The 27,201-nt window shown below is 45.2% G+C and overlaps 1 protein-coding gene across 2 annotated transcripts in view; it reads left to right on the top strand.

Moving 5' to 3' along the window:
- Positions 1 to 537: 537 nt before the first annotated feature.
- The window catches only part of FAM3B (family with sequence similarity 3 member B), a 43,224-nt gene continuing 16,560 nt past the window's right edge, over positions 538 to 27,201 (top strand). Inside the window, exons 1-3 of one of the 2 annotated variants that reach the window (XM_003280389.4) lie at positions 538 to 697; positions 6,694 to 6,837; positions 23,452 to 23,575. In XM_003280389.4, the coding sequence (XP_003280437.1) occupies positions 679 to 697; positions 6,694 to 6,837; positions 23,452 to 23,575 (287 nt within the window). In that variant the 5' untranslated portion in view covers positions 538 to 678. The remainder of the gene's footprint in view (positions 698 to 6,693; positions 6,838 to 23,451; positions 23,576 to 27,201) is intronic. The other variant, XM_003280390.3, reaches the window with a different exon arrangement.

Here is a 27,201-nt window from a genome sequence, read left to right on the forward strand (position 1 = left end):
AGCTCTTTGATCATCATATCATATAAAGGAGGACCTGCAGACCTATGCCGTGGCCAGAGGGGCTGGGCATGGCCCTCGCTTCACTTTCCCAGAATGAACTCATCATCCTGGCAGTAAAAGAAAACAAGAGGTGGGGCGCCTGCTAGGCTGGGCTGGGCTGGCAACAGCGAGCCTGTAGCGACTATTCTGGAGGAAACAAAGAAGACCGATGGCCTCAGACAGTGGACATGGACTGCGAACTTGGACTGGGCTGGGCCTCTGCTTTGTCGTTGGAAAGGCTTGGGTCATGCTTTCCTTTCCTCTTGGGAGACATTAAATGGGAGCCTGGGGGGCCAAAGCACCAAGTGGCGCCGTTTCCTCCCTTCAGAGCCAACCTTGCTGGGCGTCTCCGGTCGGATCAGCCCTGGCCCAGGGTCAGCCGGGCGGGGAACGGGTCCCTCCTCTGCCGGCGACCTCAGAGCTCCCGGGCACAGCCCCGAGCACCTGCCCCGCCCACGCCCGCCCCGCGCACCTGCCGGGTCCGCACCTGCCTTTTGCCCGACTGGCCGCGCACCCAGCTGGCCCGCCCCTGCCCGACACGACCGCTGCCCGCCCCTTGCCTTCCTGACCCAGGGGCTCCGCTGGCTGCGGTCGCCTAGGAGCTGCCGCCAGGGCCAGGAGGGGAGCGGCACCTGGAAGATGCGCCCATTGGCTGGTGGTGAGTGCGCCCCCGCCTCGGTGCGAGGGTAGGGGCCGGGAAGGAGGACCCCAGGGGAAGCGTCGCTCCCTGACCCTGCCTGGGACCCGCCACGCTTAGCAAAAGTGGGAGGGCTGGCTCTTGGCGCCGAGGCTGGTCTTAGACCTGAGATCAGGAATGCGGGAAGCGATTCCAGAGGGGGCGAACAGCGGGGGTTTCCAGCAGGGTTCCCCGACCCTGCTTCCCCGCGCTCGCCAGGCCTGTTCCCGCCGCCCCAGCCGGGGTGCATGGGATTGGGGAGGAACCTGGAATGTAACACTGTAACATTTTACTTGGAAAGTAGATTGTAGGGGAACGCAGGCACAGCCCCGCACCCCACCCGGGCTCCCCAGGCTTCTCCTTCCGGGGGAGGGTACGCGCCTGCCCAGACCCCTGACCTCGCACGCCAGGGAGGGGCTGGCCGCTGCCAGTTGGTAAGGCTGTTTTTATTTTTTCCATTTTTCAAACGACTTGACACTGTAGACGACTTGGAAAAATAGGAAAAAGGAAAGGAGAAACCCATTATTTTGACCAGTCATCGCGTTTCTTGCAGTCTGTCTTAGCTGCGCCTCTGTCCTCTGTCACAGACCATCTCGGGTCCTGGTGTCCACTGCCCTGGCCTCTGTCACACATACCCTTTCTAATTGGTTTTGCGGGTCTCCTCCTATAATCTGAAGAATATGGATTCCTCCTGGAGCGACGTAGCCTGGCTGTGTAAAATGGAAGGTTCAGAAGTGGGAAGTTCTCTGGGCCTTTTCGGTAGATCACTTCCTGGTCCGGGATCCCAGGTCCTCTGTAGTGAGGGTGTTGGACTAAACCGTCGCCATTCCTGCCAGCACCAGCATTCTGGCGGTGATCACACTCCAGCAAGTTCTAAATGCTCTCTTTTCTGCACCATTCCCAAATGTAGGAAAGCCACATTTTAAGAATTTTGCCTCGTGTAAAATATTCATATTTTCCTTAAAAACTATGAATGACACTGTTTTCCATAACTTGTGTGGATTGTAGGAGAGATGGGTATCTCCTCCCTTAAGGCATCGACTTTCATTATGGCTATTCTGGAAAAGTGTTTTCTCTTATTTCTGTGTTGTGTAGTTATTATTTCCCGGTGACTTATAGACAATGCTGAATATGATTACATTGCTTTCCCTCAGCCAGGACTTTTTCACATCCGGACCTCACGATTCACTCATGAGCTGTGGGGTCCTTTCGTAGGAAGCTTCGAGATGACACCAGGTTTGTATTTATCCAGGCATATGTGATTGTGGAGAAGCTGCCCAGGGAACTCAGAGATGCCTCACTTTTGATTTTATGAGCTAAAGATCAGGAGACATTCTTGGAGTGTGCCTTGTCCTGGACGCTTGTGTCCAGTGCTGGGTTTGTTCCAGGCAGACGTTCCCAGGAGGGACATTCAGACTGAATGGAAGGAGCAAGTTGAGCTGCCACGATGCCTTCACCTGCAGGGCCTGGTAGTGGGGATCATAATGCCTTGAAATGGGCATTGGCGTGTGGACCGTCAAGGCCAGTTACACTGCACTCCTGCTGTGGTGTGTCAGAGTGGCCCTTCCTAGCCCTTCTGCCAAAAAGGCTCAGTGCACAGGACAGTGATGACAGTGGACACTGAGGCCAGCAGAGCCTGGGATCCCAAAGGCAGTGAGTCCCAAAATATGGACCATCCACCCTCAGCTCTCCTGGCCTCTCAAGTACAAAAGTTGTGAGTGTGGCCTTCATGGTGAGGTGATCTGAATACATGTTGGTAAGACAGCAGTGAAAACAGCTTCCCTGTCCTCGTTCAGGTTGAAGCAAATCGCATCAATAGAAGTGGGTCCTGGGGCCTGACATTGGCCTTTTTAAGTGGCCCTTGGATTGGAGGGAGGGAGAAAGCCCTAAAATCCTCCTACCTGTAACCCAGTGTCATATGCATTTGGTTTCAGGATCACTTTCTTTCTGGCACCTTTTAAATGTTTATTGTTTACAGACAGGGTCTTGCTCTGTAGCCCAGACTGAAGTGCAATGGTATGATCATAGCTCACTGCAGCCTTGAACTTCTAGGTTCACGCAATCCTCTTGCCTCAGCCTCCTGAGTGGCTGAGAGTACAGGCACATGCCACCATGCCCAGCTAATTTTTTAAAATTTTTTGTAGAGATGGGGTCTTGCTATGTTGCCTAGGCTGGTCTTGAACTCCTGGACTCAAGTTGAACTCCTGGGCTCCTCAGCTTTCCAAAATGCTGAGGTAACAGGCGTGAGCCACTGCACCCAGCTTCTGGCTCTTAAGTGAAGCAGCCAGGACCCTCCTGAGACCCCTGTGGATCTGAGAGTGGGGATTGGCTGGGACACGCGTACATGCACCCACACACACGCACACAGAGGCAGACACACTACAGGTGAGTCTCTTAGGAGAAAGTTCACTAGCTTTCCTCCTGTGCTAAGAATGGCCTTTGCTCTAACACTCATCCTGTCTGCTGGGCAGCAAGCACAGTGGAGGAGATTTCCATGAGCCGATGATGACTTTATTACCTTTCAGGGAAAGGCAGGATGGTGGTTTCAAAATCTCAGCAGTGTTCGTGGACTCTGTATACTTCCTCCCCCGCCTCTGAAGCTGCTGGGTCTCCTCCCATCGGGGCAGGCCCACTGGGGCTCCGGGAGTCATCTTAGTGGAGGCCCTGGGCTCCCAAGCTTTCTTCTTCCCAAGTGTCTCCCAGCTTCAGCGCTGCCTCTTCCCTGCTGCCTGGTGTCTGAGCCTCTGTCTTGACAGGCTGCCTCGGCTCCTGCCCATCCTGCTTTCATCCCCAGGACTCAGTTCTGATTGCTGGTGTCCAACCCACAGAGAGGCTGTGTCACAGCTCCCCCAGTGCTGTGTTGGGGCTGAATTGTACCTTCCCCCCCAACCCCCCAACCCCATTTACGTGTTGTAGTCCTAACCCCTGCCCAGTACCTCAGAATGTGACTGGATCTGCAGATAGGGTCGTTAAAGAGCTATTTCGGGTATAGTGAGGTCATCAGGGTGAGCCCTGATCCAATCTGACTGGTGTCCTTACAAGAAGAGGAGATGAGGACACACACAGAGGCCCTGTGAGGACACAGGGAGAAGACGCCATCCGCAAGCCAAGGAGAGAGGCTCAGAGGAACGTTGACCTTGGACTTTCAGCCTCCAGAATCTTGAGAAAATAAATTTCAATTTCATTTTTTTTTTTTAAGAGATGATGTCTCACTGTCACCCAGGCTGGAGTGCAATATTGCAATTGTAGCTCACTGCAACCTCAAAGTTCTGGGCTCAGGCAATCCTCCTGCCTTAGCCTTCTGTGTAATTGGGACTACAGGTCTGTGCCACCACACCTGACTATTCTTTTTAAAATTTTTTGTAGACATGAGGTCTCCCTGTGTTGCCCAGGGTGGTCTCAAACTCCTGAATCAAGCCATCCCTCTACCTTGGCCTCCCAAAGTGCTGGGATGACAGGCATGAGCCACTGAGCCCAGCCTAAATTTCTATTGTTGAAGCCACCCAGTTTGTGTTAATTTGTTACAGCAGCCTGAGGAAATGATGCTGCCTGCCTGGATTTTGTCTGTCACCTCCTGGCTACTGTGTCCTGCCCTCCCTCTGGTGGCTGGGATACTTCCGTGACTTTGTGCTAGACCCGAGCACAGGCTGCTGGTCCAGCTCCTCACCCATCTTCTGATGATGTTCCGATCCCAGTGCTGGTGGCTGGATCTGCCTCCCACCCTGGAGGTGCTTAGGACTCTAGATCATGGCTTTTCCCAGCCAGCTGCATGCTGGACTCCAGATTGTCCCCAGCCTAGAGGTCATTGGATGCACCCCTCACCCAAAGCACAGATACTCTCTAGTCTTCCTAGGAGTCCTGAAAAGTGTCCCGGAAGAGAGCTCCCTGCCGCACCAGGACCCGCCATGGGCTACCCTTCTTCTTGTGAGGACACTTGGCTTATTTATTCTCCATTTTCTTCTCTGCCATGTCCACCTATTTTTGTTCAGCTGGGGCCCCAGTTACCTCTTCCTTCATGTAGCTGCTTGTTACACATTCAAAAGGTAGATAATCTTCCTTTTCAGCCTTCTCCAAGCTAAACAGCAGCTTGTTGCTGAGGATCTCGGGTGTGGCGTGTTGTCTAGAAGAGCCGTGAACATTGTCTGGTTAGCCAGTTTCCTTCTTCAAATACAACACTTGGATGAAATAGTCCAGGTGCGACCCACATGCACAGGATACAGGGAATAGCCTTTGCCTTTGAACGTGTTCTGCTGCTGTCTTAGCCCACTCTGCACTCTGTGTTCATCCAACAGAATTTTCTGGAAAATCAGCGACCCATGCGGTGTCACAGGCATGCTGGGTGGCCCTGGAGGGAAGCATCTGTGGTGTCTGTGTGGGCGCTGTGGCTGGGCTGCATAGGGGAGAGCACCCTCTAGGCAGAGACCACTCTTGCAGAGGAGTGAGCCCGGGAGTGCAGCACCCGCAGGTGGCTGAGCACAACTGTTGGCGCAGCTGCGGGAGAGGGGCCTGCAAGCCTGCACCTGTCTCATTTTGTTTTCTGTGTCTGGTTTATCTGCTTTGAGATGACCTTCCGGTCCTAAAAACTGCACTGATCGCACTGCCTTGGGCCTTTCCCCAGAGGAAACCACCTATGCTTACTAGTCTAACAATCTTAGCAGCTTGGAAATTCGAAATTTAAAAATGGTGTTGAAATATGCACTTGAAAAAGCAAAACAAAACAAAACCCCAAGGCTAACCAGAAACATCTCGTTCCATCCCCATGGCTCCCTCTGCTGAAGCGCTGGGCCTCCAAGCAATAGCACACGCTGCCTTGGCACAGCATAGCCAGTGCATGGGCCGGGGACAGCTGCGCTGCTGAGAAAGGAAGGACGATCTCTAGATGCTGGAAGTCAAGCTGAGGTCCAGAACTGCATCCCGGGTGGGGCCCATTGTCAGGCCCTTCAGACTTGACATTCCCTTCCCTTCCTTTCCTTTTTCCTGCTTTCCTCCTTTCCCCTTCACTTCCTTCCTTCTTTCCTCCCTGTTTCTCTCCCTCCTTCCTTCCTTCTCTTACTTCTTATGACTGTCCCTATTAGCACATACTTAAATGCACTGGGCACATACCCCAGTGCCCATCCTACTCAGGGCCTGTGGTTATCCCTGCATGGCAGCAATCTGAGTAAGCAAACTGCTGAATGAGTTCTGATCTATGCTGTATTTAGGGAGCACACTCTAAAAGCTCTGGCCATGGGTTGCCTATGAAAAGACAGAGAGCCGCCCCCCAGGCCTCTGGTGACCCAGGAGGTTATCAATGCCTTCTCCTTGGAAATTGTGCTGCTCACATCAAACAAGAGAAGTAATATATTGTTGCCAATCAACCAGAAAGATATCTCCAGGGACTTTCTGTCATTGGGAACCTTGACTGGCCCAGCAGGCACATCCGTGATGATAGAACAGGTTTGGGGACTTTTTCCCAGTATTGCGTGGCCAGGCCTTGATCCAGCAGGAATCTGTTGCATGCTTGCTGGGCGTCAGCTACTATTCCCAGTGCTGGTCATATGGAAATAAACAAAACAGACAGAGCTTTACCCCTGAAGCTTTCAGTGTAATTGCAGGAGCGTGCTCAAATCCAGTTGTGTCTCACAAAGGGAATGAGCCGCTTTTGTTTTTTCAGGTTCACGTTGGGCATGCTGGTTCACAAGGTGCTTGATTAGCTGTTTTGACATTAACGTTCAAGGACGCACTTAAGACCCAAACCAACAGCAAATACAACTTGCCCTTGAAAGCATTCCTGTCTTGTTTGCATTCTCTGATACGGTCTACTTCAAAGACCCTGACACCGCCTCCCACCCTGGGAGCCTCCTCCCAGGAGCGCTGTGCCTATAGCGCAGTCCCCTGACACTGGGCCGGGATGAAAAGCCACAGGGGGGATGGGGAGAGCCAAGGGCCAGGGCCGCCACCAAGTCGTTCACAGCAGCTGCTTGATGTCCTCTCTGCAGGCCTCCTCAAGGTGGTGTTCCTGGTCTTCGCCTCCTTGTGTGCCTGGTATTTGGGATACCTGCTCGCAGAGCTCATTCCAGATGCACCCCTGTCCAGTGCTGCCTATAGCATCCACAGCATCGGGGAGAGGCCTGTCCTCAAAGGTGAGTGCCGTGCTTGGGGCAGACGGCTGCCTTCATGGCTTGTGTGCAGAGGGAGGAGTGTTGGTTTCTGTCCCAGCTGGAGGCTGGGGGCCCCTGATGGCTTTATATCAGGAAGGAGGAGGAGAGAAGCATTTTGCAGTTACTCATTTAGGTCCCACGCCATTCCAAGGCACGTGCCGCTGCTGACCCTGTGTCAAACTAGAACAGCGTAGCTTCTGGTTACCAGCACAAACCTGCAGCCTGACCTTGAACTGTGCTCTTTCCGCCCAGATCTTGGCTTCCTCCCCTGCGAAGCACAGGAGGGTCCAGGTTCTGAGCTCCAGAATCATTTTAAGGTTTCTCTCAGACTGAACAGCTGTTGGGAAACCTTCTGTAAAGTCTTGGGAAGCAAGAGCGAGTAATTGAGTAGATGTGAAAGAAAGGTCAGACATTGTATGTTGGTCAACAGACGCCCTCAACCATCAGCTTAGGAAAGGCCCAGCTCTCTGTAGGGCGGCTGCTTTCTGTCCTTCCCCACAATCCAAGTGGGTTTTCTGAGAGCCTGCTGTGTGCTGGGCATGTCCAGGAGCTAAGGAGAGATGGAGGACAAGCACACGAGGTCCCTGCCCCTTTGGCACTGATACCCTAGTGAGGGGAGGTGACAGCTTAACACATGAACAAATGAGATTTGAGAGGATGGGCGGGGGAAGCCTCTGAGAAGGAGGTGACAATTGAGAAGCATCTCAGTGAAGCAAGGGAGTGGGCCATGCTCGGTTCTGGGGGCTGTGTGCCAGTCTGGGAGCATCGTGACTTAGTCCACCCAGATTACTGTAAGAGAATACCATCGACTGGGGGCCTTATAAACAACGCATTTATTTCTGACAGTGTTGGAGGCTGGGAAGTTCAAGATCAAGGTACCTGCAGATTTCGTGTCTGGTGGGGACCTGCATTCTGCTTCGTAGATGGCTCCTTCTGGCAAACGAGGTCTCTGAAGCCCCTTTCATAAGGGCACTACTCCCATTCCTGAAGGCTTCACCTGCCAAAGGCCCCACCTCCTAACACCAGCACACTGGGGATTAGGTTCCAACATGTGAATTTTGGGGGGACACATTCAGTCCATAGCACATGAGTTGCAAATTGGGGGCCCAGAGACAGACCTGTCAGAGACAAGATTTGTCTAAAAGCAAAACACATAAAATATGGCCAAATATTTTAAAATCAAGAGATCTCCCATAAAACTCCATGTTACAGCATCTCTTGAAACAGGAGAAGCTCTGATACCCCAGGCCCTCATTCCTGCAAGGCAGGTATATTTAGTAACAGCATCCCTCTCTGGGCCATGGTCTGAGTGCATGTGTTTTAAGGTTCATCCTTTACTTCTAAGAACCTCAGAGTCTACTAGAGAAGAACCTAAAAGCTAAACCATAATGTTAGGAAACTGAACAAAGAAACTTAATGTGCAGCGTATGTTGAACAAAAATATGCATTTGGGGCCTGGCGCAGTGGCTCACACCTGTAATCCCAGCACTTTGGGTGGCCGAGGCGGGTGGATCACCTGAGGTCAAGAGTTCAGACCAGCTTGGCCAGTGTGGTGAAACCCTGTCTCTACTAAAAATACAAAAGTTAGCTGGGCATGGTTGCAGGTGCCTGTAATCCCAGCTACTCAGGAGGCTGAGGCAGGAGAATCGCTTGAACCCAGTAGGTGGAGGTTGCAGTCAGCCAAGACTGCGCCACTGCACTCCAGCCTGAGTGGCAGACTCCTTCTCAAAAAACAAAAACAAAAACAAAACAAAACAAAAAACATATATATGCATTTGGAATACAACTCCAATTGGGAAGGGGTAAAATTTTGAAGGATTTATTTAAAAATATGTTGGAAAACTGTGGAACACTCAGATAGTAAACTGTGGCCTTTTCAAAATTTCACTGGAAATAGATATGCTGGTATATTTTTAATACAAAAATAAAGTATAAAAAATCAATTTGCACAAATATAAAGAACTGGGTAATGGTAAAATAATTCTGTAAAAACCATTTCTTTTCAGATGAATTACCTTTTATGGCCAAAAAAAGGAGAAAAAATAACTTCATAGGAATTGACTATGACTGGGTGTTTTTATTTGAACCCGGGAGGTGGAGGTTGCAGTGAGCTGAGATGGCACCACTGCACTCCAGCCTGGGTGACAGAACGAGACTGTCTCAAAAAAAAAAAAAAGATCTTCTTTGACTTTACTTTCTGCCTCTTCTATTTGTGTGTGAGCTATTCTATTCACGCTATACCTGTAGAATCTAGGCCAGTTCCCGGTGTTTAATAAATGTTTGTGAATGAGTAAAGGAGTGAATCTAGTTTAGAGCCCCAGGCTGTACAGGTGAGCTTCAGGGGAGAGCCCCTAGAAACAGCACCCTGCTGACTTTGTCTTGCATATACTCAGACCTTAGGGAGGGTCATCATTTTCTCAGAAAGTCTTGTAAAACAGAACTAAACCAAGCACATCAGCTGTGTTCAGTCACCTCCCTAGACTCTCAACCAAGACGAAATGAACTGACAACTCTTAAATGGCTATAGTTGAGGTAGCACTGAAGTTCAAGTCAGGAAAACTAACATGTAATGCTAATCTTGCCACTAAGTCTCTGTTAACATCTTGGAGTTGTTCCTCATCTGTCAGTGAGGGTGCATAGCAGATGCCACCTATACCTAAGGCTCTTTCCAGTCCCAAGATGACATCTACCTCCGATGGTGCCATGTCCTCTGAAATATCGCTCTCTTTAGTAAAACCCAAGATTACCCCAGAAACACATTGTGTAGGATTCACTGCAGTGCCCCCTGGCTAAAGGTGTATAGGAGCAATGCTATTCTCATGTGGTGGCAAAGGCTTAAGGCTTACTAAAGGTGACACACTGCTGGGAATGGCCACCAACCCGGGGCGGGGGGAGTTCAGCAACTTTTGACAGTGGCTTCCCTTAGCCAAATGCACACCCAGCCATACTACCTTCGCTGTACTCAGAGGCACCTAATAAATCATTAGCATTGATTAGCAGAGAAACAAACACTCTTTGATGGCTTCTGGTCTTTGGTTTTTGCAGACTGGACTTTTAATCTCCTATAGAACAATGAGCTAGTTGAAATGGTCAAAATGCCATATGCAAACAGCCACCTTCTTTGTTTGCCTGGTCTATATTGACAGGATCTTATTTCATGACTCAATATTTCTAGTGACTTTGCATTGATCTCCCACCCTCTGGAATAATCTTCCTCATTTATAGGAGTTAAAATGAGATCATAATTCCTAAATCAGGAAGATTTAGGAAACTGTATTTTTAAAAGACAGATTCCTGGACCCCACTCTGGGAAATTCAAAGCTCCCTAGGTCCAGGGTGGAAGCCAAGAACCTGTATTTATTTTAATTTGTTTTAAAACTTGGCTTCATACAGAGCCAAATTTGACCGTCCTGGAACTAAAGGATCGCTATGGTTTCTTTTTTTTTTTCTTTTTTGAGACGGAGTCTCGCTCTGTCGCCCAGGCTGGAGTGCAGTGGCGCAATCTCGGCTCACTGCAAGCTCCGCCTCCCAGGTTCACGCCATTCTCCTGCCTCAGCCTCTCCGAGTAGCTGGGACTACAGGCGCCCACCACCACGCCCGGCTAATTTTTTTGTATTTTTAGTAGAGACAGGGTTTCACCGTGGTCTCGATCTCCTGACCTCGTGATCCACCCACCTCGGCCTCCCAAAGTGCTGGGATTACAAGCGTGAGCCACCGCGCCCGGCCTGGTTTCTTTTAAATCTAAGGTTCTTTGTGATTTGTATCTAAATTTCATAAAACTTCCTCTCCACCCTTCCAAGTCCCAGTCTACACATTCCTGTGGTTACAGCACATCTGGGGAAAGCCACCAAGAGAGTCTGGATGCAAGGCTGTGCGAGCTCCATAGCTAGGTTCTCATTGCTGTCGCTACTTTCAGAGCTGGGTAAAGCAGCTATTGTATTATAATATAAATTTATATTTATAATATAAATATAATATAAACCAGGAGCTGCCCATAAGGATGAGGAATCAGGTGGATTTTCCTCAGCAAGAGAATAATTTCTCAGACTGAAACTGATAGCAGAAGGCTGACTGCATCCTAGGGAATGGTGTTGCTGCTGGGGGCTTTCAGTCTGAAACAAACCAGCTTTTCATGAGGCATAAGAAACAGGAGACTAAATAGAACGTCCACCTTTCTCCCTGGCTAGGACACTGGCTTCTACGTAAGCCACATGAACTTTACCTTTTGATTGTTTGGGGGAAGGAATTTCAGGAAAAGCACTGAAGACCTAGATGTGGTTCTCCAGGCAGGTTTGGAAAGAGCTGTGTTTTCCCAGGAGCCGTGTCCACCCTCCAACCCCACGCTGAGTGAGGAACATGGTCTTCTTTCTTCATGCACGTGGTGACGCTTTGTGCTTCCGGGAAGTGGATGGAGGACTCGGAAAGCTACTGACTCTTTTTTAAAATGACACTTGGGTTCCCTGCCCACTCCCAGGCCCTGCGAGGAAACACAAACGCCCATCTGTATGTCACCCTTAGTCACTAAAGCCACACACTCCCTGGAGGATATGAGGCACATCAAACACCTCCCTTCTGGAAAGCCCTCCTGCACGTGTGCACACGAAACAGGACTCTCATTCTGCAGAGCGCCAGGGGCTGCAAGTCTGGAAGCTGGGGAGGAGGCCATGCTCCTGGCTGACGGGCTGCCAGGCCCTGGCGTGGGGACCTGCTCGTTCTGCTGCCGATCCCGTAGGAGGAGTCCCTGGGGAGAGCAACCCTATGGGACCCCCACAATGGCCCCGCTGGAGACTCCGGCACCAGCCCTTTGGGTGAGTGTCCTGGGTCCAAGGGTGGGAGTGCTGGGCAGGCCTGTGTAGGCCTGTGCACCCTGAGCCCCAGCCCCTGAGGCAGGAGGAGGAACAGGAGCAAGTTAGGCTAGAACCCAGCCCACTGTTCTCCAGTTGGGGCGCTTTTCACCCAAGCTCCTCCTTTCCCTTCACCTAAGTTTAGCAGCTGCTGCCTCTGCCTTGGGAACCTGTCATGGGATTGAGGCCAGGCCTGGTGCCCTTTGATCACTGCGAAGGCTCCCAGTGCCTATTGGTGCCAGAGCCATGGAAAGCCAGAAAACAAAGAATGAGGATGTCAGGTGGGAGGAAGGCCCGGGTGTCCTGTGGCCCTTCAGCCTCCCAGGGTGCTTTTAAAAGAAATATTTAATGCATCTGAAATAAACTTTACCTGGAAAGCATTTACTGCTAGTTTTAGAATGAAAAATGTATTTTTAGGTCAAAACTGTTATTGGATATGTTTGCAGGCACAGCCCTTAGCTAAATCACAAAACACGGATTATTTTATAAATCTTTCCACCATTTCTGGAAAGAAGAACTCCTTGGCTTTGTTATCCTCTCCTCCCTTATTAATTAAAGGTTTAACTTTGAATTTAGGCTTAACTTCTGCTTCCTGTGTTGCTTTTGAGGCTTATTGACCAGAATGTGTGACTTGCACAGGAGCCAGAATCATCCCAAAGGTTAGTAGAGGTTGGAGAAATATGAGGACCAGATATTTATACCAGTCTAGTTGCAAAGAGACGCTGCCTTATTCACTTTGCATTCCCATTTCCATTTGTCTTAAGATATTTTTAAATTTCCTTTTAATTTATTCTCTGACCCACTGGTTGTTAAGTGTCTACATATTTGTAGATTTCCTGAAATTACTCCTGTGATTAATTTCTAGTTTCATACCCTCATGGTGGGGATCTTCTCTTTGCCTCTTTGTGGTGTCTTCAGACCATTTGCTCACTTGTAATAGTTCAGCTGGCTTTACCACAAAGTAAAACTACCTTTTCTATCTTCCCTTGCTACCTCTTGTGCTAAGCTGCTGCCGTATTGTTGTCCTAATGACCATACCCTCCGGGATGCAGAGGTGGTTTTATCTTTTAGGAACCATCAGGGCCATGGATGTGGCATGCCATCCACCTCTGTGAGTAAGCATACCACACCTGTCAGCATGCACAGTGTGTCTGTATAGAGACATGAGTCCTCTTCATCCTCCAGCTGAGAGGATTCTGTAACCAGTTTACTCCCTGCAGCATCCTGATGATGACAAGAGGACCTGGAAGTGTTTCTGAGACACAATTCATAAGTCTCTGACAGCAGGGCCTGGTTAAACAAACCATAGAGCTGTCGTGCTGAGAACAGCACTGCCCATGGGAAAGCAGACAGGTCTGTGCGCTTGTGAAGGGAACAGGTCACCTACACTAAAGGGGAGCGTGGGCTCCAGGGAGGATTCCTGAGTATTCCCATTCGTGTATTCTCTCTGAATTGAGTACCCATACACAGGATGTCTGCAAAGTTGGGAACCAGGACACACCTACTTTTAAACTGTTGGTTACATTTTCAAATGCTATATTCAACGTGTTTTCAGGCGAATACCTAAGTAATGAGCATAATTATTAAATTGAAAAAAAGGCACTAAAGACAGAGTGTCCAAAAATCTAGAAACACTGGAAAAAATAGTCCATTTATAGCACGTTTTCATATGAGCAATTAGACACTTGCTTTAAATTTAGGTATCTGGAGATTGAAAAAAAACATTAAGTTAATTATTTGAAAAAAAAAACCATTAAGTTAATTATTTGAAAAGTTTCACCACTTTGTCCAGGCTGGTCTCAAACTCCTGACCTCAGGAGATCCATCCGCCTTGGCCTCCCAAAGTGCTGGAATTACAGGCATGAGCAATTGTGCCTGGCTGAGAATTTTTAAAAAGGGAAGAGAAACTGTAGGTTATTTGAGTGTTAACTGCTAAGAAGAATAAAATAAAACAGGGAGTGGGGCTGGGTGGTACTGGGGGGAGCTGGAGCGTTCAGACGAGACGGAGCAGGCAAGGAGGAAGGTCTGAAGGAGGGGAGCCAGCCTGCAGGGTTGGTGTGAGCACTCCCGGGAGAGCTCTGTGTTTTCACCTACTGGGGACGGAGGACTGTGGTCATCAAAAAAACCCAGACCACGTCCAGCTCGGCCCTGGCAGCTTGCTCTGATGTCACAGCACCTCTGTGTGCCCAGTTTTCTCCAGCAGGCCCTTCCAGCACCAGTGCTGTTTGCCCTGGTCATGATAGCTTTTATCTTTAATTAATTCATTGACAGCATGTGTTGATATACGTATACATCGTGGAATGGCCGAATTAAGCCACTTAACATGCATCACCTCACATATTTAGCATTTTTATGTGATGAAAACACTTAAAATCTACTCTCATGGTGATTTTCGTGTATACAATACAGTAGTTCCCCCCACTTATCTGTGGTTTTGCTTTCTGTGACTTCACTTACCCTTGGCCATTCACAGTCCAAATATACTAAATGGAAAACTCCAGAAAAAAGCAATTTATATGTTTTGAATTGTGTGTCATTTTGATTAGTGTGATATAATCTCACACCTTCTCGCCTTGTCCTGCCTCATCCCATGGGGGACCTGAATCGTCCCTTTGTCTAGCATCTCCGTGCTGTACGCACTCCCTGCCTATTAGTCACTTAGGAGCCAGCCTGGTCATCAAATTGACTGTCACAGTATCTGTGTTCAAGTCACCTTTATTTTACTGAATAATGGCTCCACAGAGCAAGAGTAGAGGTGCTGTCAACTTGGATACGCCAAAGAGAAGCCGGAAAGTACTTTCTTTCTCTCTTTCTTCCTTTTTTTTTTTTGAGATGAAGTCATGCTCTGTCATCCAAACTGGAGTGCAGTCGCACCATCTTGACTCATTGCAACCTCTGCCTCCTGGGTTCAAGTGATTCTCCTGCCTCAGCCTCCCAAGTAGCTGGGATTACAGGTGCTTACCACTATACCTGGCTAATTTTTGTATTTTTAGCAGAGACGGGATTTTGCCATGTTGGCCAGGCTGGTCTCGAACTCCTGACCTCAGGTGATCTGCCCACCTCAGCCTCCCAAAGTGCTGGGATTACAGGCATGAGCCACCACGCCCAGCTGGAAAGTGCTTTCTTTAAGTGAAAAGGTGAAAGCTCTCAATTTCATAAGGAAAGAAAAAAATCATTTGCTGAATTTGCTAAGAACTTCAGTAAATACAGTAAGATATTTTGAGAGAGACCACATTCACATAACTTTATTAGAGTTAGTTGTTAATCTCTTACTCCAACTAATTTATAAATTAAACTATATTGTTAATTGTTGTTAATCTCTTACTCTGCCTAATTTGTAAATTAAACTATCATAGTCATGTCTGTATAGGAAAAAAAAAAAAAAAACATAATACAGGTAGAGCATCCCAAATCTGAAAACACACAACCTGAAATGCTTCAAAATCCAAAACTTTTTGAGCAGCAACATGACACTCCAAGGAAATATTCATTGGAGCATTTTGGATTTTGGATTTTCAGACTGGGGATGTTCAACTGGTAAGTATAATGCAAACATTCCAAGATCCAAAAAAATTTGAAACACTGCTGGTCCCAAGCATTTTGGATAAGATATACCCAACTGGTATCTATAGGGTTCTGTACTATTTGTGGCTTTATGCATCCCCTTGGTGTCTTGGAATGTACCCCTTGTGAATAACAGGAGGACCACTGTATATTGTTATTAACTGTAGTCACCATGATGTGCAAGAGATCTCTTGAACTTATTCCTCCTGTGTAGCTGAAACTTTGTACATTTTGACCAACATCTTCCCAAACCCCTGAACCTCTGGCCACTGGTAAGTACCATTCTCCTCTCACCATCCTACCCTCTGCTTCTATGAGTTGAATTTGTTTAGATTCCGCATGTGGGTGAGAACACGTGGTAGTTGTCTTTCTGTGGGTGTGTTATTTCTCTTAGCATAATGTCCTCCATGTTCATCTACATTGTCACAAATGGCAGGATTTCCTTCTCTTTTAGGCTGAATAGTATTCTATTGTACACTCTGTTATACCACATTTTCCTTATTCATTCATTCATCGATGGGCACATAGGTTGATTCCGTATTTGGCTATTGTGAATAATGCTGCAGTGAACCTGGGAGTGCAGATCTCTCTTTGACATACTGATTTCATATCCTTTTGATATATGCTCAGATGTGAGATTGCTTTATCATATATTCTACTTTTAATTATTTGAGGAATTTCCATACTGTTTTTCCATAATGGCTATACTAACCTACATTCCATCAGTAGCATATAGGGTTTTCTTTGCTCCACATCTTCACCAACACTCATTATCTTTCCTGTTATTAGTAATAGCCGTTCTAACAGGTGTGAGCTGATATCTCATCGTGCATTTGCATTGCCCTGATTATTAGTAATATTGAACATGTTTTCATATATGTTTTAGTTATTTGTATGTCTTCTTTGGAAAAATCTTTATTCAAGTTCTTTATCCATTTTTCAATCAGGTTTTTTATTTGTTTTCTTGTTATTGGTTGTTTGGGTTCCTTGTATGTTTTGGATATTAATCACTTATCAGATTTACACTTTGAAAATATTTTCTCCCATTTTGTAGGTTGTCTCTTCACTCCATTGATTGTTTCCTTTGCTGTGCAGAAGCTTTTTGGTTTGATGTAATTCCCTTTGCCTATTTTTGTTGTGTTGCCTGTGCTTTTAGGGCATATTCCCCAAATCATTGCCCAAACCAACATCATGGAGCTTTTCCCTTATATTTTATCTCGTAACTTCATAGTTTCAGGTTTTATGGTTAAGTCGTTAATTTATTTTGAGTTGAGTTTTTATGTGGTGTGAGGTGAGGATCTAATTTCATTCTTCTCCATATGAATATCCAGTTTTCCCAATACCATTTGTTGAAGAGACTGTCCTTTCTCCATCAACTTGAGTTGATATTATGATGTTAACTGTGAGCTTTTCATATGTGGTCTTTATTGTGTTAAGGAACATTCCTTTATCACGAAAGGATTTCAATTTTGTCAAATTCTTTTCTTGCTTCTATTTTCTGTCTAAACCATATGACATTATCATACAGTTTTTGTTCTTCATTCTGTTGATGTGGTGATCACATTATTGATTTGTGTATGTTGAATCATCCTTGCATCTGTCCTTGCAAGGACAGATCCCACTTGGTCATGGCAATTTAGTTTGGATATTTGGCCCTGCCCAAATCTCATTTGGAATTGTAATTCCCAGTGCTGGAGGTGGAGCCTGGAGGGAGGTATTTGGATGATGAGGGTGCGTGCCTCATGGCTTGGTGCTGCCTTCGCGATAGTGAGTTCTTATGAGATCTGGTCATTTAAAAGAATGTGGCATCTCCCCCTGCCACTCTATCTCACTTACTCCTGCTTTCACCATGTGACATGCCTGCTCCCCTTCACCTTCCACCATGATTGTGATTGTAAGCTTCCTGAGGCCTCCCTAGAAGTGAAGCATATGCCAGTACCAAGCTTTCTGTAAAGCCTGAAGGACCATGAGCCAATTAAACCTCTTTATCAATTACTCAATCTTAGATACTTCTTTATAGCGATGCAAGAATGGACTAATACATATGGTGAATGATTTTTTTAATGTCTTGTTGAATTCAGTTTGCTAGTATTAATATTTTGTTGAGGAATTTGGCATCTATGTTCATCCAGGATATTGACCTACACTTTTATTTTCTTGTAGTGCCCTTGTCTGGCTTTGGTATCAGGGTAATGCTGGCCTCATAAAGTGAGTTTGGAAGCATTCCCTCGTCTTCAATTTTTTGGAAGAGTTTGAAATTAATTGGTATTAGTTCTTTAATTGGTTGGTAAAATTCAGCCATGAAGCCATCTGGTCCTGGGATTTTTTTTGATGGGAGACTTTTTATTACTGACTTAGTCTCCTTACATTTATTGGTCTGTTCCTTTTTTTGGTGTATAATTGTTCACAATACTCTCTTATGATACTTCAGTGTTCCTGTGGTATCAGTGGTAATGTCTGCTCTTTCATTACTGATTTTATTTGACTCTTCTCTTTCTTTTTTTCTCAGTCTAGCTAAGGGTTTGTCAATTTTATCTCTTTTCAAAAAATCAAGTCTGTTTTTTGGACCTTTCTATTGTTTTTCTAGTCTCCATTTCATATACTTCTATTATGATTGTCGTCATTTTTTTCCTTCTGCTAACTTTGAGCTTAGTTTGTTCTTCATTTTCTAGTTTCTTGATGTATAACCTTAGGTTGTTTATGTGAGACTTTTTTTAATGTACGCATTTATTACCATAAACTCCTCTCTTAGAAATGTTTTGCTGTATCTCATAAGTTTTGATATGTTGTGTTTCTGGTTTTATTTTTTTGTCTCAAGATAGTTTTTAATCTCCCTTTTAATTTCTTCTTTGATCCATTGGCCGTTCAGAAGCCAATGTTGTTTGATTTCTACATATTTTTGAATTTTCTGAAATTACTTTTTGATATGGCTTGAATCTGTGTCCTCACCAAATCTCATGTTGAATTGTAATCCTCAGTGTTGGAGATGGGGCCTGGTGAAATGTGATTGGATCATGGGAGTGGATTTCTTATGAATGGTTTAGCACCATCTTCTTGGTGCTGTTCTCATGATAACGAGTGAGTTCTCATGAGATCTTGTTGTTCAAAAATATGTGGTACCTCCCTCTTCTCTCTCTTGCTTCTGCTCTGGCCATGTGATATGCCTGCTACCCCTTTGGCTTCTGCCATGATTGTAAGTTTCCTGGGGCCTCCCCAGAAGCTGAGAATATGCCAGCATTATACTTCCTGTACAGCCTGTGGAACTGTGAGCCAATTAAAACCCTTTTCTTTCTAAATTACCCAGTCTCAGATATTTCTTTATAGCAGTGCAAGAATGGACTAATACAGAACATTGGTACATAGGAGTGGAGCATTGCTATAAAGATATATGAAAATGAGGAAGCAGCTTTGGAACTGGGTAACAGGCAGAGGTTGGAAGAGTTTGGAGGCTCAGAAGACAAGAAGATGAGGGAAAGTTTGGAACTTCCTATAGACTAGTTGAATGGTTGTGACCAAAATGCTGATAATGAGATGGATGGTGAAGGCCAGGTTGATGAAGTCTCAGATGAAAATGAGGAACTTATTGGGAAATGGAGCAAAGGTCGCTTTTATTATGCCTTAGCAAAGAGCTTGGCTGCATTGTGCCCCTGACCTAGGGATCTGTGGAACTCTGAACTTGAGAGTGATGAGTTAGGGTATCTGATGGCATAAATTGCTAAGCAGCAAAGCATTTAAGATATGGCCTGGCTGCTTCTAACAACCTGTACTTATAAGTGTGAGCAAATAAATGACCTAAAGTTGGAACTTACATTTAAAGGGGAAGCAGAGCATAAAAGTTTGGAAAATGTGCAGCCTGGCCATGTGGTAGAAAAGAAAAGCCTATTTTCACAGGAGGAATTGAAGCAGGCTGCAGAAATTTGCATAAATAAAAAGAAGCCAAGTGCTATTAGCCAAGACAGTGGGAAAAAGGCCCCAGGGGCATTTCAAAGACCTTTGCAGCAGCCCCTGTTGTCACACAGGCCCAGAGGCTTAAGAATACAGAATGGTTTCATGGGTCAGCCCCAGGGCCCCACTAACCTGTTCAGCTTCTAGACACTGTTCCCTGCATCTCAGCAGCTCTAGTTTCAGCCGTGGCTCAAAGGGGCCCAGGTACAGCTCAAGCTGCTGCTTCAGAGGGTGCAGGCCATAAGCCTGGGGGGCATTCACATGGTATTAAACCTGCAGGTGCACAGAATGCAAGAGTTAATGCTTGGGAGGCTCCACCTAAATTTCAGAGAACATATGGGAAATCCTGAGTGCTCAAGCAGAAGCTGCTGCTGGGGCAGAACCTCTACTAGAACAGTGCAAAGGGGTTTGAGCCTCCACACTAGTCCCCACTGGAGCACTGCCTAGTGGAGCTGTGGGAAGAGGGCCACCATCCTCCAGACCCCAGAGGGGCAGATCCTAGCAGCTTGCACCCTCAGCATGGAAAAGCCACAGAAACTTAATGCCAGTTTGTGAGAGCAGCCTCAGGGACTGAACCTTGCAAAGCCACTGGGGTGGAACTAGCTGCCCAAGGCCTTGAGAGTCCACCCCTCACACCAGTGTACGCTGGATGTGAGACATGGAGTCAAAGGAGATTGTTTTGGAGCTTTAAGATTTGATAACTGCCCTGCTGGGTTTTGGACTCGTGTGGGGCCTATAGCCTCTTTCTTTTGGCTGATTTTTTCCCTTTTAAAATGGAAATATTTTACCCACTGCTTGTACCTCCATTGTATCTTAGAAGTAAATAACTTATTTTTGGTTTTACAGGCTTGTAGGTGGAAGAGATTTGCCTTATCTCAGATGAGACTTGGGACTTTGGACTTTTGAGTTAATGCTGGAGTGATTTTGGACTTTGGGGGACTATTGGGAAGGCATGATTGTATTTTGCAATGTGAGAAGGACAAGATATTTGGGGGACCAGGGGCAAAATGATGTGATTTGGATTTGTGTCCCCAACAAGTCTCATGTCAAATTTTAATCCCTGTTGTTGGAGGTGGGGCATGGTGGGAGGTGTTTGGATCACGGGAGTGGATTCCTCATGAATGGTTTAGCACCATCCCCTTGATACAGTGCTCATAATAGTGAATTTTCATGAGATGTGGTTGTTTTAAAGTGTGTGGCACCTCCTTCCCACCCTCACTCTCTATTGCTCCTGCTCTGGCCGTGCTCCCTCTTTGCCTTCCACCATGATTGTAAGTTTCCTGAGGCCTCCCCAGAAGCTAAGCAGATGCTAGCACCATGCTTCCTTTACAGCCTGCAGAACCATGAGCCAATTAAATCTCTTTTCTTTATAAATTACCCAGTCTCAGGTGTTTCTTTATAGCAATGGGATAATGGCCTAATATACTTCTATTATTGATTTCTAGTTTCATACCATGGTAGTAGGAAAAGATACTTGATGCAATTTCAGTCTTCTTACATTTATTAAGTTTTGTTTTGTGACCTAACACATGGTCTGTCCTGGAAGACATTCCACGTGTGCTTGAGAAGAATGGATATTTTGTTGCTGCTGGATGGAATGCTCTGTATATGTCTATTAGATGCTTTTGGTGTAAAGAGCAATTCAAGTCTCCTCTACTGAGTGTTGATGTCCCACCAGTATTTATATGTTGAAACCTCATTACTCATCTGACAGTATTAAGAGGTAGGGCCTTGTGGAAAGTAAGACATGAAGACTTACGAATGGGATTAGAGCCTCTATGAATGGTATTAGCACCCTTATAAAAGAGATTGAAGGGGGCATGTTTGCCCCTTTCCACCATGCCAGGACACAGCAACAAGGTGCAATCTATGAGAAATGGGCCCTCATCAGACATTGTATCTGCTAGCACCCTGACCTTGGATTTCTCAGCCTCTAGAAGTTTAAGAAATAGGCTAGGCATGGTGGCTCACATCTGTAATCCCAGCACTTTGGGAGGCCGAGGTGGGTGGATCAACTGAGGTCAAGATTTCAAGACCAGCCTGGCCAACATGGCAAAACCCCATCTCTACTAAAAATACAAAAACTAGCCAGATGTGGTGGTGCGTGCCTATAGTCCCAGCTACTTGGGAGGGTGAGGCAGGAGAATCACTTCAAGCTGAGAGGTGGAGGTTGCAGTGAGCTGAGATCACACCACTACACTCCAGCCTGGGCAACAGAGTGAGACTCCATCTCAAAAGAAACAAGAAGTTTAAGAAATAAATTTGTGTTATTTACAAATTGCCTAGCCTAAGGTATTTTTTTAAAACAGCCTGAACAGACTAAGACAAAATTTAATTTTTAAAAAATTTTCTGCCTGGCTGATCTGTCTATTGTTGAAAGTGGGGTATTGACATTTGCTACTATTTTTGTATTACAGTTTATCTCTGCCTTCAGATCTCTTAATTTTTGCATTTCGCTGCTCTGATGTTTGGTGCATATATATATATATATATATATATATATATATATACACACAGACACACACACACACACACACACAATTGTTATGTCTTCTTGATGAATTCACTCCTTTATTATCATATAATTGCCATCTTTGTCTTTTTTAAAAGTTTGACTTAAAGTCTATTTAAACTAATGTAAATATAGCTATCCCTGCTCTCTTTTGGTTTCCATTTGCATGGAGTATTTTTTCCATCCTTTCACTTTCAATCTATACATTCTTTTTAAAGGTGAAGTGAGTCTCCTATAGGCAACATATAGTTGGGTTTTGTTTTTTGTGTTTGTTTTTAAATCCGTCGAGCTAATCTGTGTCTTTTGATTAGAGAATTTAATTCATTTACATTTAAGGTAATTATTGACAGATAAGGCTTTACTACTTCCATTTTGTTCATTGTTTCCTGGTTGTTTTGTACATCCTTTGTTCCTTTCTTCCTGTCTTGCTGTCTTTGTTTCTGATTATATGATTTTCTATAGTGGTATATTTTGATTCTTTACTTGTGATATTTTATGCATAATCTACCATTTTGCTGACTATACTTCTTAGTTTAAGGTGCTAAGAGTACAGTAATTCATAAAATAGAGCCAAGTCTCTACTCAAACTTAAGGTGAGAGAGTGCTTTCTGAATTCCTTTCTGCAGACTTAGATTTAAATCTGAAGTGAGCACAGCCTTGTGGGTTCTGTGGGTGATGATAGACAACTCCTCTGGGATCTGAGTGGGATCAGTAGTGATGCAGTGAAAGATGTGTGGGGGCTGTGGGGGCATGGGAGCCTCAGGGGTGTTCAGGGCCAGGTGGGCTCCTCGCATTCCAGCCTCAGGTCCCTCAATCCTCCCAAATTGCTGACCTGTGTGAAATAAGGATGCTGATGCTAGGAGAGATATCTCCAGGATCTGACATCATAGCATCCTGGGCAAAAAGCTCAGTTCCTCGCACTCAATTGAAAGGAGAGTGGGTCAGCTGTGGTGGTCAGATGTACGTGGTATAGAGTGTATGTGTGTCTGTATGTGATATGGTGTGTGTTGGGGGAGGGGATGTGTGTAGGAGTGGTGTGGTGTGTGTGTGTACATGTATGGTGTGTGTGTCTATATGGTATGGTGTGCATATGTGTGTGGTGAGTACATGGTGTGTGTGTGAGATGTGCAGTATGTTGCATGATGTGTGTGAATGTGTGCTGTATATGGTGTGTGTGATACATCATGTGGTGTGTGCGTATGCATGTGTGGTGTGGGTGTCAGTGTGTTGAGCATGTGGTGTGTTGTATGATATGTATGATGTGTGTGTTTATAGTGTATGTGGCATGTTGTGTGATGTGTGTGTGTTTAAGGTGTCTAAGGCTGTGCAGATGCAGAAGCTTTATAGATGCTCCACAGATGGCTGTCTTTGCTCACCAGCTCTCTTAGACCCCTGTAATCTTTCTTTTATTGTATTGCAAATTACATTGCCCACCAAGAATGTCACAATGGGCAGCCATGGGCAGTGATCCCCAGCCCTTTTGAAATTGTTATGCCTACTCAGTACCCCTCTCCCTCTTTGCTTATTTGTCACTTTAAAATAAAATACCATCCAGTGTGCTTTGTGTCTTTAGGGGAATTCTCAGTGAAGTCTGGAAACCCTCCCCCTCAGGCTTTCCCACCGCTGCTTAGAGTTTCTGGGATGAAGCGCTGGTGTTCTCCGCCAAGCAGCAGGTGCATCTGTAAATTACTGTGGGATGTTAACGGCTGTATACTTTCTTATTCATTACAGCCCCAGTCCCCAAAAGGCAAAAATGTGACCACTGGACTCCCTGCCCATCTGACACCTATGCCTACAGGTTACTCAGCAGAGGTGGCAGAAACAAGTACGCCAAAATCTGCTTTGAGGATAAGCTGTAAGTACCAGCATTTAGAAGGAAAATAAAGCTATCCTACTGATTCTTGCTCCTTCCCTGAGGCTGACCAAGCAGCAGTTCTGCCCGTAGGAGAGAACCATATGTCATTGGTCTCAGGCAAAAGGCTGAGAGCATCCAAGTGGAAATGAGAAAGCTCCGCTGTATTCACCAGGGAAGGAGCTGATTGTCTCTAATGGCTGTATGTGTCTTTTGTTTAATGGTGTTACGGTTTCATTTGACTGCAGTTATACTTAGGATTTAAATCTGAAGTGAGCACAGCCCTACGGGTTCTATGGGTGATGATAGACAACTACTTTGGGATCTGAGTAGGGATCAGTAGTGATGCAGTGAAAGGTGTGTGGGGGATGTGGGGGCATGAGAGCCTCAGGGGTGTTCGGGGCCAGATGGGGTCTGAACAAAGTTAGACTACTTTAAAAAGCAAAGTTAGACTACTTTACTTTGAGTATGTGGCAAAGTCCTTCAAAGTCATGGGAACATGAAAATTCAGCTGATAGTTTCTTAGTTTTATTTTATGATCCTCACCTTCCTGGATTAAAGCAAGTGTTGTTTCTGTTTGCAGTCCATACTTTACACTTCTTCAATATTTTGGGAAAATCCATATAGGATTGATAATATTTCTTCTTTAAATATTTGGTGTGATTTCCCAACCAAGTCATCCTGGCCTGGAGGGGTTTGTTTTGAGGTTTTTAACTGCAAATTTAATTGATGTAATAAGTACAGCACTACTTAAGTTATCTGTTTCTTCTTGAGTGGGCCCCATTTTTATTATTTTATTTTATTTTATTTTATTTTATTTTATTTTATTTTATTTTATTTTATTTTATTTTTTAGTGCTTCCTTGATATATAGAACAGCTAAACTCAGCCGAGTCTTTCTTCGTTCAGACTGAAATCAGCCATTTCTCTAAAGAGACAGTTCCTTAATGGGACATGGTATTTAGAAACTGAGATCCAGACACTCATGGGCCCTTGATAGGGTTCCTCCTAAGCACTTTTAGTGGACAGAATCAAGCAATGCATTAGTTTCTAAACCATGAATTTACATTAGCATTTACAATTCAAATTCAACAGTGCGGGAGTCTTACCCCCTTAAGTTCTTTGATTTTACATTTTAACTCTTCCATTACACTGAGAATCTTGGTTCCTAGTACTATTAACCTTTGCCTTCAAATTACGATACCAAGACTACTAACAATACAACTACTGAGTGAAGTTAAAAAATGTTGTTTGCAGTTCCTTATAGATTTAAAAATGTTTTATTAAGGGTATAAAGAGTCAGATGTCTATATTAATCAAGGCTCTCCAGAGAGACAGAGCCAATGGTGGTGGGAGGTAAGAAGAGAAAGGAAAGAGTGGATTTATTTATTAGAGAAATTGGCTCATGCAATTATGGAGGCCAAGAAGTCCCATGACAGGCCATCTGCAAGCTGGAGACCCTGGGATGCTGGTAACATGGCTGAGTCCAAGTACTAAAGCCTCAGAACCAGAGAGGCAGATGGTGTAATCTTCAGTTTGAGAATCTATAGGAGTTGGGGGGTCTGCTGGTATCAGTCTTGTAGTCTACAGCCTGGAGAGCCTGGAGTTCTCATGTTCAAGGTAGGAGAAGTAGAAGGGTGTCCCAGCTCCAGCAGAAAGAAAGAGAGAGGCAAAAGGGGACTGAAGTTGTCATTTTTTTTTTTTTGAGACAGAGTCTCACTCTGTCACCAGGCTGAAGTGCAGTGGTGCCATCTCGGCTTGGGTTCAAGCGATTCTCCTGCCTCAGCCTCCCAAGTAGCTGAGGCTACAGGTGCACACCACCATGCCCAGCTAATTTTTGTATTTTTAGTAGAGACAGGATTTCGCCATGTTGGCCAGGATGGTCTCTATCTCTTGACCTCGTGATCTGCCTGCTTCAGCCTCCCAAAGTGCTGGGATTACAGGCATGAGCCACCGCACCCAGCCAAAGTTGTCCTTTTATAAGGAACCCACCCACTCCTGTGATAACAGCATTAATGCATTCAGGATGGCAGAGTCTTCATGGCCTAATCACCTCCTAAAGGTCCCACCTCTTAATACTGTTAGAATAGCAATGAAATTTCCACATGAGTTTGAGAGGTGACAAACATTCAACTCATAGCAATGACCAAAGTCATATGAAACAATTACTTTCCCTATAGTTATTTTACTACATTGGAAATTGGATTAATTTCCATTTGCTTTCAATGATAGGTTTGTCTTTCTTTGGGTTTCATTTAGTTTTTGAATATATATTTATGCAGTTCAGAAATCAACATTATGTTTGAACGTTACATGTCCCAAAAAAGGAGGATCAGAGAAATCTTCCCTACATTCTCCACCTTTTCTCCCCACCTCCTGTTCCCATCTCCATTAATTTTTTAATTAGTTTTTGATTTATTCTTCCAGTATTTTTTAATGGCAAAAAATAAGCTCTCTCTCTATATATAATTAATACATACCTATGTATATTTTTATATGCATGTATACATGTGTGTATGAATATGTGTACATATATGTGTATATACACATGTATACACATTATACACTCACATGTACACACACATATATATCCTTTTTTACATAAAAGGTGGTAAACTCTATACAGTTTTGACCTTGGCTTTCTTCACTTAACAGTTAATAGAGATTACTCCATATAGGCCGGGCACGGTGGCTCACGCCTGTAATCCCAGCACTTTGGGAGGCCGAGGCAGGCGGATCACGAGGTCAGGAGATCAAGACCATCCTGGCTAACATGGTGAAACCCCATCTCTACTAAAAAAATACAAAACAATTAGCCGGGCGTGGTGGCGGGCGCCTGTAGTCCCAGCCACTTGGGAGGCTGAGGCAGGAGAATGGCGTGAACCTGGGAGGCAGAGCTTGCAGTGAGCCGAGATCACGCTACTGCATTCCAGCCTGGGCGATAGAGAAAGACTCCGTCTCAAAAAAAAAAAAAAAAAAAAAAAGAGATTACTCCATATCAGTACATAAGGCTTTTCCTCATTTCCTTTATTGATATGTGGTATTCCATAGCATGGATGTGTCATAGTTTATTCAACTAGTTCTGCACTGATAGGCATTTCTGATGTTTGATATCTTTTGGTATTACCAATAATGCTGCAATGAATAACCTTACGAATATATCAGTTTGTAATAAATTATGATAAGGTGAACCCTTGTGTAACCACCATCCTGGCTAAGAAATAGACTATCACTAGCACTCCATAAGCCCTCTGTGTACCCCTTCCCAAATGCAGCTTCCTCTTTCCTTCCTGCCCAATGGTAACCTGGATTTTTTTTTATGGTGATTTATTTCCTCACTTTTCTTGGTAGTTTCACTGCCTAAGCATGCATTGCAAAATACTATTATTTAATTAAACACTTGTTTAATGTTGTCTGTTTTGGACTTTGTATAAATGGAATCATAAACCAAATACTCTTTTGTGTCTGAGATTTATCCTTCATGTTGGATGTAGCTGTTGTTCTTAGATGTTCATTGCTGTATCATATTGCATTGCATGAATATGTTACAGTTATCCATGCTATTGTTGAATGACATTTGAGTCGTTCCCAGTTGGGGGTTATTATGAACAGTGCTGTTTATGTCTCTTG

This window comes from Nomascus leucogenys, chromosome 25, assembly GCF_006542625.1.
Source record: "Nomascus leucogenys isolate Asia chromosome 25, Asia_NLE_v1, whole genome shotgun sequence".
Classification (NCBI taxonomy): Eukaryota; Metazoa; Chordata; class Mammalia; order Primates; family Hylobatidae; genus Nomascus; species Nomascus leucogenys.